Source organism: Primulina tabacum, chromosome 13 (genome assembly GCF_025594145.1).
Source record: "Primulina tabacum isolate GXHZ01 chromosome 13, ASM2559414v2, whole genome shotgun sequence".
Classification (NCBI taxonomy): domain Eukaryota; kingdom Viridiplantae; phylum Streptophyta; class Magnoliopsida; order Lamiales; family Gesneriaceae; genus Primulina; species Primulina tabacum.
The window spans coordinates 9,828,713-9,841,625 of NC_134562.1; the positions used below are offsets into that span (position 1 = coordinate 9,828,713).

A 12,913-nucleotide genomic window follows, 5' to 3' on the forward strand; every position below is an offset into this window, starting at 1 on the left:
ACTGATCAGTTAGTACTCGAACCAACTGATCTTATCAAATAGGTTAACTAACTTCAATTCGTTTCAATTCTGTAATGAAAATCGTGACTGATTAAGGTTTGTTATTTTAAAATTATTCAAATTTTAAAAAAAATCCCTTTTTTGCGTAACCGTTTGATTTCAGTTTCTAAAATAAATAAAAACGTTGAAAGACCTGAATTTATGGTCAAACTACTCATGGACTGGCACGTGTCCGAAATTTAAAAATTTATGAAACATATTTAGAAACTGCCTTTCTCAGACTTCACTTTACAGTTTCTAAAATTCTCTAACTCTCAAATCTACAAAGCAAATTACTTGCATTTTCTTTTCTTCCTCGCAGACAAATCAAGATTGAAATGACAGCCCAAACTCCAGCTTTTCTATTGAATGATATTGCCATTGATTTCGACTTCATCTTCACTGTTATGGATGAAGCAGTCAAGGAGGTATTTCAGAAGATTGAAGCGTCTGGGCTTCGTCATTTCTTTGGGCTGGTTACTCAAGAAATTTATTCATCCGAACTCTTGTCTGTCTACGAGTCCAGCTCGATAACAGATGATAAAAAGATACAGATACATGTCAACAATCACACCATGGTTGTTGATGTAGAATTTTTTAGAAACCTATTTAATCTGCCAGCGGAAGGCCTCTCAAGCTTCTCTGAAGTGGTTTCTGCAGATATTGAAGAAATGCAGACCTTGCTATCAGCTAGTGGTAAGATGGTCAATGTATCTGAGGCCAAAAGGGAACTGAAACCAGAATTTCAGCTTCTGGCAGACATTGTTTCCAAGGGCATTCTGGCAAAAAGCTGGTTCTTTTGCAGTCCCCACTCTTGAAAAATTTCAAGTAATGACCGTAATTGTGAATGCATCAAGATGAACTGGTCATCTATCTTGTTCACGATTCTGACGAATATGGTGTAATCGACAAAGCAGTCGAAGTTATTTGAACTTTAGCTGAGCAGGCTGATTGAGGACTCTGGGATCCTTCTGGAATCAATCTCAGAATGTTCAGTCGAAGAAGACCGGAAAAGAGGAGGCATCTATCAAACAGAAGAAAATAGTCAAGACTAAAGTTGTTGCTCTGAAGCCTAAGAGGAAACTGGTTTTGTCAATTAGTGATTCAGAAAAGACTCCCTCACCACATCTGGTCAAGAAGCCTAGGTCACAGAAGACAACCCAGCTGCAGTCCCAGGAGCTCTACCTGAGCTCAGATTACTTTCAACTAGAGATGAGGCACCAATCTCTGCAGTGGCTATCCAATCAGTCCAACCAGCAACAGAGATCCGATCCAAAAAGAAGAAGGACTATCCTCAAAATATCATAACTGAATCTGGAGAGACTCTGAAGCTGGCCGGGATTCCAGCGTCTCTCACCTCGGTGGTCCGCCCAACAATTCTTCCACAGGCATGGCCGAAAGGCGTGCTAATCAGAGAAGTAGTGGGCACCAATGGTTCGGGATTAGATCTTCCTCGCGCGCTAACTGTTCTGAACCAGCATGTCAACCGATTATTTATACTGAAGAAGAGCTATCCTTAAGAAATGTAGACGAGTTGTTGCTATCAATTGCCGAAGATATTCAGCAGGAGTACAAGGAAGACCAAGTCGTTGATGAAGTTGTTGTAGTACCCGTGGCAGAGGAAGAAAGTGCCCCCAACAACTGAAGCTGAGGTACAAACTAAAGAAGTTCAGTTGGGAATTGAACAGCTTACTGACGATAAAGGAAAGCCAATAGTCCAGGAACCATCAGTTTACCAGAACTAATCTCCACTAGCTTGGTGGTTCCTGAGACTTTCTTTATCTCAAAATCCTCTCACAAACTGATCTCTTCAAAGAAGACTGCTGAGGCACCAAATGCTTAAACTGATCATCAAGATCAGCCTTAGAGTTTTTCTGTAAAAGAAGAGACAGTCAATGAGGTAGCAGAATATATTGACCAAGATGCTGCCCCTGGTCAGTTAGTAGGTTTGGAATTCAGTCAGAAAGGGAAAGGGAAAGGGAAAGCAAAGGCTACGACTGAAGATTTCTCCCCTGAACTACCACCCGCAAATGACGTTGTGCTGGATAGTATATTGTCAAATCTGACAGATTTTGGTTCAAACATATCTGAATTCAAGTCAACTCAACTACTACATTCTTTAAGTATGGATACTCTCAACGACCATACAATGAAAGACTTAAAGAAGCTGTCCAAGGATGTATCTGCCTTATTTTCATCAGTCGATAAAATGAAAAGAGAAACAATTAAAACTTCTACATTGCTCACCTCCCATGAACTACTCAGCAACATAATTGATTTTGTACACTCAAGCCTATCTAAGAAGATTGACATTGTACAAGATCAGCTGGTTGAAGTATCTGCACAAGTTAGTTCAACATTCATTCTATTCTCCAGAGTAGCAAGTGTTGACAATAAGGGGGAAGAACAAAATAAGACAACAGAGACATCTAAGAAGCGCAGTGAACCAGACAGTTCAACTGATAAAGGACCTGCTGACAAGAAAGCAAAGAAATGATCAAGTGTCCTGCATCAGTTATACAGTCTGGGGAGCGTTTGTATAAATCTTGTAACTTTTCATTTTTGGAATGTTTGTACGAATCTGTACTTACCTCTTTCAAACTTAATGAAAAGTTCTTTCATATTTTTGTACAAATCTGTACATTTTTGAAAAACTATTTTATCTATAATCAGTTTCAGTAAATCAGTTAATATCAAAAATATCAGATAACTCAGTATAACAGTTCAGAAATCTAAGTTTTGTTAAACACCAAAAAAAAAAGAAATTGTTGGGATTTATTAGTTTCAGAGTTTGACAAATTGACAAGTAACCGATCAGAAGACTTGAACTGAACTGGTAAAGCGTAATTGAATTAAAGGAGACTTATAAATTTAATAGAACTAGTAGAACTGAAGAAAACCAACTAAAGTTCTCAAAGGATTTATTAAAGTCTCCAAACGAATTATTTGAAGATTGATAGACTGATACCAGATCTAAAGAACTAAATAAGTGATTCGCATAACTGATATAGCTTAATCGAAAAATGAGCTGGAACTTTCAAACTGAAAAGACATCAGTTAGAACAGATATATTTCAGCTGAACTGATCAGTCGACTACTTTGACTCCTGATCAGTTAGCCACGTAACCTGTTGCAATTTGAATCTGAGTAGACGAACCGACAGTCCGTACTAGAGCATAACAGATGAAGCAGAATAGTCTGATACATCGTACCTCTGTTAGAGAAGGTCATCTACATGGACTAAAAGATGATTCAACATATATTAATAATTAAATGCATTCAATGTGACCGTTGGAGTCGAAAACTATTTATTGTTGATGAGTTTAGTTGAAGAAAGGTCAACGAACCATCCATGAACAACTATCAGTCAGTTGAGATTCATTTTTGAGTTGCAAATCGCAAAAATTAGCTCTTACTTCATTGATTTATTCGTAGCATTCAGGCTACTTATTAGAGCTATTCAGTTATCAACTGATAAGTAAAAAGAAAAGCAAAGAGTTTCAGCTTGGCATTGTGTAAGTCCAACTGAAGTGGATTATTAAAATTATTTGTAATCAATCAAAGTCTTTTAGTGAATTCCTATCATTGAGATAGAAGGGGTGATGTAGGAGCAGTTGAAGTCTCCGAACATCCATAAAACTCTTTGTGTCCTTCATTTTATTCATTCTGATAATTATATTTATCAAAAAATATTCAATTTATCCTTCAGTTTGTTTCTGCACTACCACTATTAGTTAACTGATCAATATTGACACACAAGATCTCATAACCAGTTCCTTAAAGAACTGATTCATATTTGAAAATATTTCAAAAACCGAAGTGTTTACTCAACCCCCCCTTTCTAAACACATCACCTTCATTAGTCGATCCTAACACATAGCCAATTCTTCAGCAAGGGCATTGGCAGCAGCCGTTTTCAGAGGCGCTTTTGTGAGCACATATGTTATTTTCTCATAATTTAAAAAAATCAAATTCTTAAGCTAGTCTAAGTAGTTTGGTCGGGTTAGCTTGTTTTGATAGAGTATAACAGTTAGAGGATTTTATGATGACATCGTAAATATACTGAAATAGAAACAAAATAAACGTTAATAACTAATTTAAAATATTTTGTAAGACATAAAATATTTTTTTTTTATGAATTTCATCCCACTATTTTGACATTTTCTTCTCCATCAAACTACATTCGTCAAATTCAACTCCTTGAACTTGACTATCTCAACGGGAACACATAATCAAATACTCGTGTGACCCTCAATAGTTTAGGGATACATCTTACTATGAGTACACAACTTCATGTGATTCAAAATAACATTTATTCTTATTCGGGCTTACCATAATTAGCCTCATTATTTTCATCAACTACTTGATTAAGAATATCAGAACTCAAATCTGATTACACCCACCGGATCATGGTAAGAACGTCTAATAGCATCACCTCATGATCCCTTAGGTATCACTGATAATGCTTGCAAAAACCTTAAGTTATGGTTAGCGTACAGTACGGTTCTTTCAGCTCATATATCTCGATCGAATCTGCAACCATTGGTATATCAAGAATTGCAAATGAATTCGATAACGATGTGATATATTTTTTAGCAATAATAGTGACATGATATGTGAAACTGGAGTAACACCTTTCTAAAATACATATGTCTTACTCTGGCCAGATATTTCTTGCACCATTAACTCATCAGATTACATAGGATATCTTCAACTGTAAGTAAACAGTGAATCCTCGATTACAATGCATTGACTCCTATATATTTCGAAAATATATCCAACCTCGCCATCTGATGTCCCTACATGGAGTCAGTAAATGAGTTAAAGTGCAGTGCTAGTACGCAGAGCTTCCATGTTGTCCTAGGTCAAATGACTAATGATGTACAATCATAACTGCAGAATTTCATTTGATAAGTGATAACCACTTGGAAAGTTCTAGGGAGAGTTGTTCAGTATATCATCAAATGATCATTCATCTGTATGAACAGAAATATTCATGTCCTTACCAATAAAAAATGGTGTTTACATAACAGATGCTAGTTTCAAGCTCAAACGACCTTTATCCTTATTTTAAGCCGCTGATTCGACTTGGAACATGTTTATAATATATGACACACTTCCTAATGAGGTTCATGATTTTAACTTGCAATGTAGACATCATGATACCTATTGTATATTCAAAAACTTTATATATACAAGTATACAGATAAAATAAATATCACAATTGAATAAATCGTAAAATATAATTAAAATAAATATTATTTTTCCATGTCAAAACACTATTTAGTTAGATGCAACCTATTCTAACACTATTTTGAACTAGTTCATTTGTCAACAAATTAATTCCCAAACCCTAAAAGTTATTTGATTTGGGCACCACCTTCTTCCCCATAACCAGCGCGCACGTACTACATCGAGTCAAACCATAAATTTTTCGCTGTATTTTACAACAAGAATTATCATTTCACATGTAATTGGAGTGAAGATGGAGATATAACATTGCTTCTGGGTCAAAATTAATCAAGTCATAACAAATATTTGCTATTAATGCGTAAGAATTTCATGTTGGAGCTGAGTTAACTCGACTGAGTAATGGGCTGCTGCGAATCGAAGGAGAATCCGCCGCGCGGAGCGGAGAAGGGTCAGTGGCTGCAGCAGCATCACGGCCACCGTCGCTCCTCGTCTGTTAACGGTGGGGGGTCAACTGGGTTTGCGGAGTTCTCATTGCCGGAGCTGAAGTCGGCTACCAACAACTTCAGCTCCGAAAATATTGTATCGGAGAGCGGAGAGAAGGCGCCTAATGTCGTGTATAAAGGCCGTTTGCAGAACCAACGGTGGATTGCTGTGAAGAAATTTACCAAGTTGGCCTGGCCAGATCATAAACAGTTTGCTGTATGTATAGTGATACCCCCAAAATGTTACTCAAATATCTTCTTTCCTTTTTTTTAATGGGGATTCAGTTTGGGGCTTATCGGTTTAGAATTATTGAACATGTTAAACTGTTTGTGTTTGAAAGGAGGAAGCAAAGGAAGTGGCGAAGCTGAAGCACAAGAGGCTGGCGAATCTGATTGGATACTGTTGTGATGGAGATGAGAGGCTGCTTGTAGCTGAATTTATGCCTAATGAGACTCTTGTTAAGCATTTGTTTCACTGTATGTTCGTGGCACTGTCCGACGGTTTTGATATTCTTTCTTTTCCTAGGCTTTGAGCTGTAGCTGTGGTTGTCATTTTCTACTTCAAAATTTAGAATTTTGCAGGATTTGATTAAGATTTGACGTTTGCTCAAGTTCTGGGGGTCATAAAATAGTTGATTTTGAAAGATTATCCAACATGCTATTTTTATGTATGAAGTGCATTTCTTTGGTCATTCCTTTCATTTTTTGGTTTAATTTTCGACTAATCTATCCAAGAAGACCCAACACTCACGCCTCATAAATCTGTGTTCCAGCATTCCGTTAGGGAAAGGAGTCTGTTTCTTTGTACCAACACCGGCATCTAAATTGTTTGCTAATATTCAATCACCGGTGTATGTTTTTTGTAAAATTTTGTCCATAACATCCATCATGACCTTCCTATTTATTCTTTATTCTTTTTGCAGGGGAGAATCAAACCCCTGAGTGGGCGATGCGTCTCAGAGTTGCTTTGTACATAGCTGAAGCCTTGAATTATTGCAGCAACGAAGGTCGCCCACTCTACCATGACTTGAATGCCTATAGAGTTCTCTTTGATGAGGTTAATTAGTCTTTTTTCTTTAATCAGCGCTTTTGATACCCACTAAATAGGGTGATAGGGATAACGTGCCTTGCACCATGCTCTTTTTCCCCTTTCGATGCTATTTTGTCTAGGTTTTTGTAATGCAAGTGCTGAAAAAGTTTTTTTTCCACAGAATGGTGATCCACGTCTTTCGTGTTTTGGATTGATGAAAAATAGCAGGGATGGTAAAAGTTATAGCACGAACCTTGCATATACACCTCCGGAGTATTTAAGAAACGGTAGATCCTGTGTTTTGTTCATGTGTTTATTTCTTGAACTTCAGGGTGCTTTTGAGATTTAGCTTGAGTTTTAATCTCTTGTAGGTAGGGTAATTCCAGAAAGTGTTGTGTTCAGCTTTGGAACAGTCCTTTTAGATCTTCTTAGTGGAAAGCATATCCCACCAAGTCATGTAAGTTTTGTGGGCAATGGTAAATATTAGTTTTATAACCTATCTCTATCTGCCTTGCTGCTCTTTAAATCAGCTTTAACGCTACAAAACTATCATGTACAGGCTGCATTAACTCATCAGACATTTCTAGGCAGTTGATCTCTGCTTATTACCGTTATCAGAAATAGAAGATTTTGAAAAAATGTTCACCACGTGTTTATGATCAAATATGCTAATTTATGTCTTTGCTTACTTTCGTAACGGTTAACGAGATCTCACGTGGACCCCACATGCGGGCATGAATCTCTACCATTGGATGCATGTTTAGGGTATTGCCTTAAGGGTAGTATGAAATTTTCCTTTCTTAACACAAGGAAAATGTCACTGTCCCAGTCAGCCTGAAACCAAACACAATCAGTAGTTGAGAAGCAAACCGAAACGGAAGGTGACACAGCAAAATCTAAATCGTGTACAAGAGATATACTCAGGGAAAATTCATTAATAATTCTGAATCTAAAGAATAGATGGATGCTATTGTTGCTCCTACTTATTAGTCAGTTTTTCTTTCAACAGAGAGAGTAAAACAATTAAGAAATAATGGAGGCTCCTTTCTAGAATTAGCTGAATGAGAGGATATGAATGAACTCTATATAAATATGAGAATATATGGAATAAAACAGCGGTTTTCTATTCTCAAAATAATAATAATAATAATAATAATAATAATAAGTATTACCAGGAGGTCTTGAGGTTTTATCTAACGAGCCTCGAAGAATTGCCCCCATCACAAAATCTGAAACCTAGGACCATAACAAATTGGTACTAGAGCTGGTCGTCATGGGAGAATTCCACGTTTTTCAACATCAATTCAAAGCCTTTATGAAAATGTATCAAGAGGGAACACGACAACCGCCGATAAACGACGACAAGCTCTTGTTGATCAATTGGAGGAGATATCCATATGTCTATCAACGATTCGTTCAGAAGAACAAGATCAGGATTCAGGGCAAAGATGGTAGCAGTGAACAGGGCACCACTGATCATCATTTCAAAGGTCAGTGAGACAGCGAGGATGGCCTATCCTATGTACCTCAACATTCGAAGCTAGATTTTCCCCGGTGCGATAGATTATCAGATCTGTTAGATGGATTAGTTAACGTGAAAAATTTTTGGCACCACCAGGGAAGACGAGGAAGGGTTGGCCTTTTGCCACCTTGAGGGTGATGTTGAACCCTTGTTCCTCAAGTGGGAACGGGATCAACCCTAGTTAAAGCTGAAGGAATTTAAGAACCAATGTCATCTAAGTAAGCTTTATCCTTGAAATACTCCCAACAGCTTGAAATGATCCAAGTGCCTTCTTGGAAAGATGCTAAAACTATGATGAAGCAGAACCATTTCCTCATGGTTGAGGACAACCATGATCTCCAAGGGGGGAGTGATGTCATGGCCTAGTCAGCCCAAACCAAGCACAATCAGCAGTTGAGAAGCAACCCGAAAAGAAAGGTGACACAGCAAAGGAAATTGTGCACAAGAGATATTAAGAATAATGCTTAATCAAAGGAATAGATGGATGGTAGTGTTGCTCCTAATTTTAGTCAGTTTTCCTTTCAATAAAAAGATTAGAATAATTGAGAAATAATTGCGGATCCTTGCCATAATTAGCTAAAGAAAAGGATAGGAATAAACTCTGTATAAATATGAGAATATATGAAACAAAACAGCAGCTTTTGATTTTCAAAAAATAATATTATTACGAGATCGTGAGTTTCTCTCTAACGAGCCTCAAAGAATTGCCCCCCATCACAAAATCTAACCCGGGACCATTTCAGAAAATCTCGATTTATGTTAATGAAATAGTTGTGAAATTGCTTTAGGAGTTCTCAGTACTGAAGGAAGTAATCAAAATAGCTCTTCGGTATCTGGAGAGGACTCGCATTTTGTCTTTGGTTAATCTGATTGTCATGTTTCGACTTACACACTATTTACTCAGGGTGAAAGCAGCAAGATATTGCTCCATGCCCAATTTTTGCCTGGCTAAGTAGCCTGGATATATATTTTTTAAAATCTGGAAAGTTACAAAAATGCCAAATAACTAGAAATTTTTAAAAACATAACTAAGTGTTTTTGTTAATAAAATATACAAATTAAAAAAATACTGAAAGATTAAGAGGACATAAAAAAGATCTACTTGGTACTGGATAACTTTGCTGAATCAGGTTTCCTGAGTATGAGAACATACTGTATTAGTTATATGCTAGACTGTAAATACTAAAAAAAATGACTGCTTTATTGGACCTATTTCATCTTGTTTCTGTTTTCCAGTTTTTGGTTGCCAACCATACTATTTCACTTATACAAGTCACGTTTAGTATTTAGTTTCTTTTCAGTGTGTAGATACAATTAAGGTCAGCATGATGGCGTGAGCTTTCTCTTCCTTTTTCTTTTTTAGCTTCTATTCCTATTCAAGAAACTTAATATTCCATTAACGAATTTTTTATCCCTGATGCCATATATCTGAAGCACCTTTAAGGCCATTGCCAATGATTTGTTGGTTTTGTAATGGTTGCTTTAAATTTGTTCAAAAGAACTCCACGTACATAACATTCGTTTTTTGCATGCAGGCTCTGGATATGATACGGGGGAAAAATATTCTTCTTTTGATGGATTCCCATTTGGAGGGGAATTTCTCAGCCGAAGAGGCTACCGTGGTCTTTGATCTTGCTTCACAATGTTTGCAGTATGAACCAAGGGAGCGACCAAAGACCGAAGATCTTGTTTCAATCCTCTCTGCATTGCAAAATAAACCTGATGCAAGTTCTATTCTCTTTCTTACTTTTAATGATACAAACATTAATGGCTTGATCGGGGCACATTTACTTTAACCAACAACTCCATTATATGTCGATAATATCATCTTCGGTGTATTTTGAAGCATAATCTGGCAATTTTAGAATTAGATTGTTGTTATCTTGGCTATATTTAATGTCATGTCTAGGTGGTATTATTCTTTTTGGTATCTGCATTAAGCAGACGTGTATTACAGTGCATTATTCTGATGATTTTATTAGCTGGACCGAACAGCTATATAGTACTTTTTAGATTCTTCATGTTCTGCAATGTGTGAATCACTTCCATGTAAATGATTTAGATTCTTGCTGGCTGCTATCATGCTACATAACGCATCTTTTCTCTTCATTTCATTTGATCTTTTTATATCTTTCGTAGGCGTGTCGTTGGCAGTGGCAAGGTAGCCTAGTTGATATGATACTTTGTAGTGGCATAGTTCGGTTTTTATTTGGTTTTTACTCTATTGGGAAATCATTAATTTATGATTTATATTTATTTAGTGAATATCAAAGTTTTATGGTACGTTTCTCGCTCACTAATGGGCTTCTTCAGTGGTGATATTAATATTGTTATATAATTAAGTGCATTTACGGTAAAACATTGATCTTATGGTACTTCATTCTTGAAAATAATAAAAATTGTTCCTAATTCTAGGTTCCATCTTATATTATGCTGGGCATTCCAAAGGGTGAAGAAGCACCGTCTACTCCACCACACCCTCTCTCTCCAATGGGTGATGCCTGTTCCCGCATGGATCTTACTGCTATCCATCAGTTTTTGGTGACGCAGCACTACAAAGATGATGAAGGAACCAATGAGGTAAAGTTTTCATGCGAAAGATGTTTTAGTAAATCTTTGATAATATATCTGTGCTAAAATATAGTGATTACCATTTAGCTTTCTTTCCAAGAATGGACTCAACAAATGAGAGATATGTTGGATGCAAGGAAAAGAGGAGACCTCGCCTTTCGGGACAAAGATTTCAAAACCGCTATTGATTGTTACTCTCAGGTACTTTTCACACATGCAATAACTATTCATCTACTGTTCGCATCTATATGTTTTTTAAGTGCCTGATTTTGTTGTCTCTTCATTTTATTATATTCAAGTTGACGGATATCTTCAAATCACCTAGTTCCTCGAACGTCATTGAAGTCCATCAATTTGTCGACCAAACAGCTTCTTGCCTCTCTCACTCACACAAAAAAATATCCACCTGAAATTTATCCAAGATCTTGCTGGTTATGCAAATCGGGCCTTTAATCTGTTTGCATATAAGCTATGGTGATTCCTTTTAAACTCGTTGAAAAAAGATTCAAGGAGCATCTTAGATCATTGGTTGAGGGAAAGGGAAGTCAGTAGGGACAATTGTCCCTGTGTTTAACTTTTTCTTGATAATTAGAGTGATACTAGCATAAGATTTTTCAGCTCTGTTACTGTCTTCAACTTGTAAAGCCTACAGTATTGAACTATTTTAGCCTAGTGGAACTGATACTGAAATCTTTAACGTATGTCCAGTTTATAGATGTTGGGACCATGATTTCCCCCACTGTTCATGTACGACGAAGCCTTTGTTATCTAATGTGCGATCAGCCTGATGCTGCCCTTCGAGATGCAATGCAAGCGCAGTGCATCAACCCAGATTGGTCGACAGCATTCTACATGCAGGCAGTGGCACTTGCCAAGCTCGACATGCACAAGGATGCAGCCGACATGTTGAATGAGGCTGCCATGCTAGAAGAAAAGAAACGAGGTGGAAAATGATTGCATGGATCAGTTGAAGGCAAAGATTTTACGGTTTGATCAATGCTGTAGTAAGCACGATGTGCAGTATGTTTGGTTTGAGAGTGGTGATGTTGAAAATTGTACATTAATTTGGAGGGGTTTTATGCATTCTTACACTCGGAAAGAGAGGTTCATGTTAATTTTTGTATGGAATGTGTTGAATAATCATGGTGTATGGTCATGCATTAGTGCATTACTGAGAAGTAAATTTTTTGTAATTATTTCACATGTTATGAATATAAAAAAATTTAAATTTGATTTTTTTAACAAAATTACTAAAAAAAATTAGATTTGATTTTATTTTAAAAAAGGAAATTGATAGAAACTCCCGTCCACAAGTTTGTGTTCAGTTCTCATCCTTTTAAATTTCTCTGCAATATCTGACAGAAAAAAAAAGTTTTTTTAAACTCCCTCAATTTTTTTATTCATTTTCATACTTATTTTTTATTATCCTCATTTTTTCCCCCTCTCTCACCCCACTCCATACTCACTTCCTTCAATTTTTTTCTCGACTATTTCTCGTCGACCCACAACCCTAGCCTTCCACCACCTCCTTCAACACTACATGCCATGCAATTGAATCGGATTACACAAGGAAAGAAGAAAAACAAGAGACCTAGACATCCGACTTTTTGGAGAATCAAGAAAGCAAAGCAAATGACTTTTTTCTTCTTTGTTCTTTGCTCGATTTGTCCAATAATTTTATATTTGTCACCAACTTTCTTATTGATATATGCTACTCCATTTCAATGTTCGCATCATTCTTCCTAACAACATATGGTAATGGAGCCTACAAAAAAGACAATAAATTCAATGATATTTGGCTGTTTCTACCTTTTTTAAGAATCGAGGAGGGCAAGCAAAAGGAATAAGCAAGCAAAAGGAATAAGTATAATGTTAGGATCGAGAAAGAGTTTAGAGGAGGGGGGAGGGATAAATGAATTCTTTCAAAATTTGCTTTTCTAAAACTGGTTTTTCAACCGTTTTGAGGCGGTTGAAAATTCTTCTCAAACTTGTTAGAAATATGAACCACTGTAGAGTGCGGAAAACGATTCAAAATTTCTAATAATAACTTAAACTTATTAACGAGATGTAGTGTGA

The 12,913-nt window shown here is 36.6% G+C and overlaps 1 protein-coding gene across 1 annotated transcript; it reads left to right on the forward strand.

Moving 5' to 3' along the window:
- The first annotated feature begins 5,371 nt into the window (after window positions 1-5,371).
- On the forward strand, window positions 5,372-12,003 carry LOC142522362 (serine/threonine-protein kinase BSK1-like). The gene is made up of 9 exons (XM_075625691.1): window positions 5,372-5,931; window positions 6,056-6,191; window positions 6,638-6,771; window positions 6,926-7,031; window positions 7,116-7,201; window positions 9,802-9,990; window positions 10,682-10,846; window positions 10,925-11,038; window positions 11,546-12,003. The coding sequence occupies exons 1-9, from the start codon at window positions 5,632-5,634 to the stop codon at window positions 11,789-11,791; spliced, it is 1,476 nt and encodes a 491-aa protein (XP_075481806.1). The 5' UTR covers window positions 5,372-5,631; the 3' UTR covers window positions 11,792-12,003.
- Window positions 12,004-12,913: the final 910 nt, after the last annotated feature.

Coding starts and splice junctions, on each gene's coding strand:
- LOC142522362 (XM_075625691.1), top strand. CDS start 5,632: ATGGGCTGCTGCGAATCGAAGGAGAATCCGCCGCGCGGAGCGGAGAAG. Junction 6,192..6,637: donor TGTTAAGCATTTGTTTCACT/GTATGTTCGTGG, acceptor TTCTTTTTGCAG/GGGAGAATCAAACCCCTGAG. Junction 7,202..9,801: donor AGCATATCCCACCAAGTCAT/GTAAGTTTTGTG, acceptor TTTTGCATGCAG/GCTCTGGATATGATACGGGG.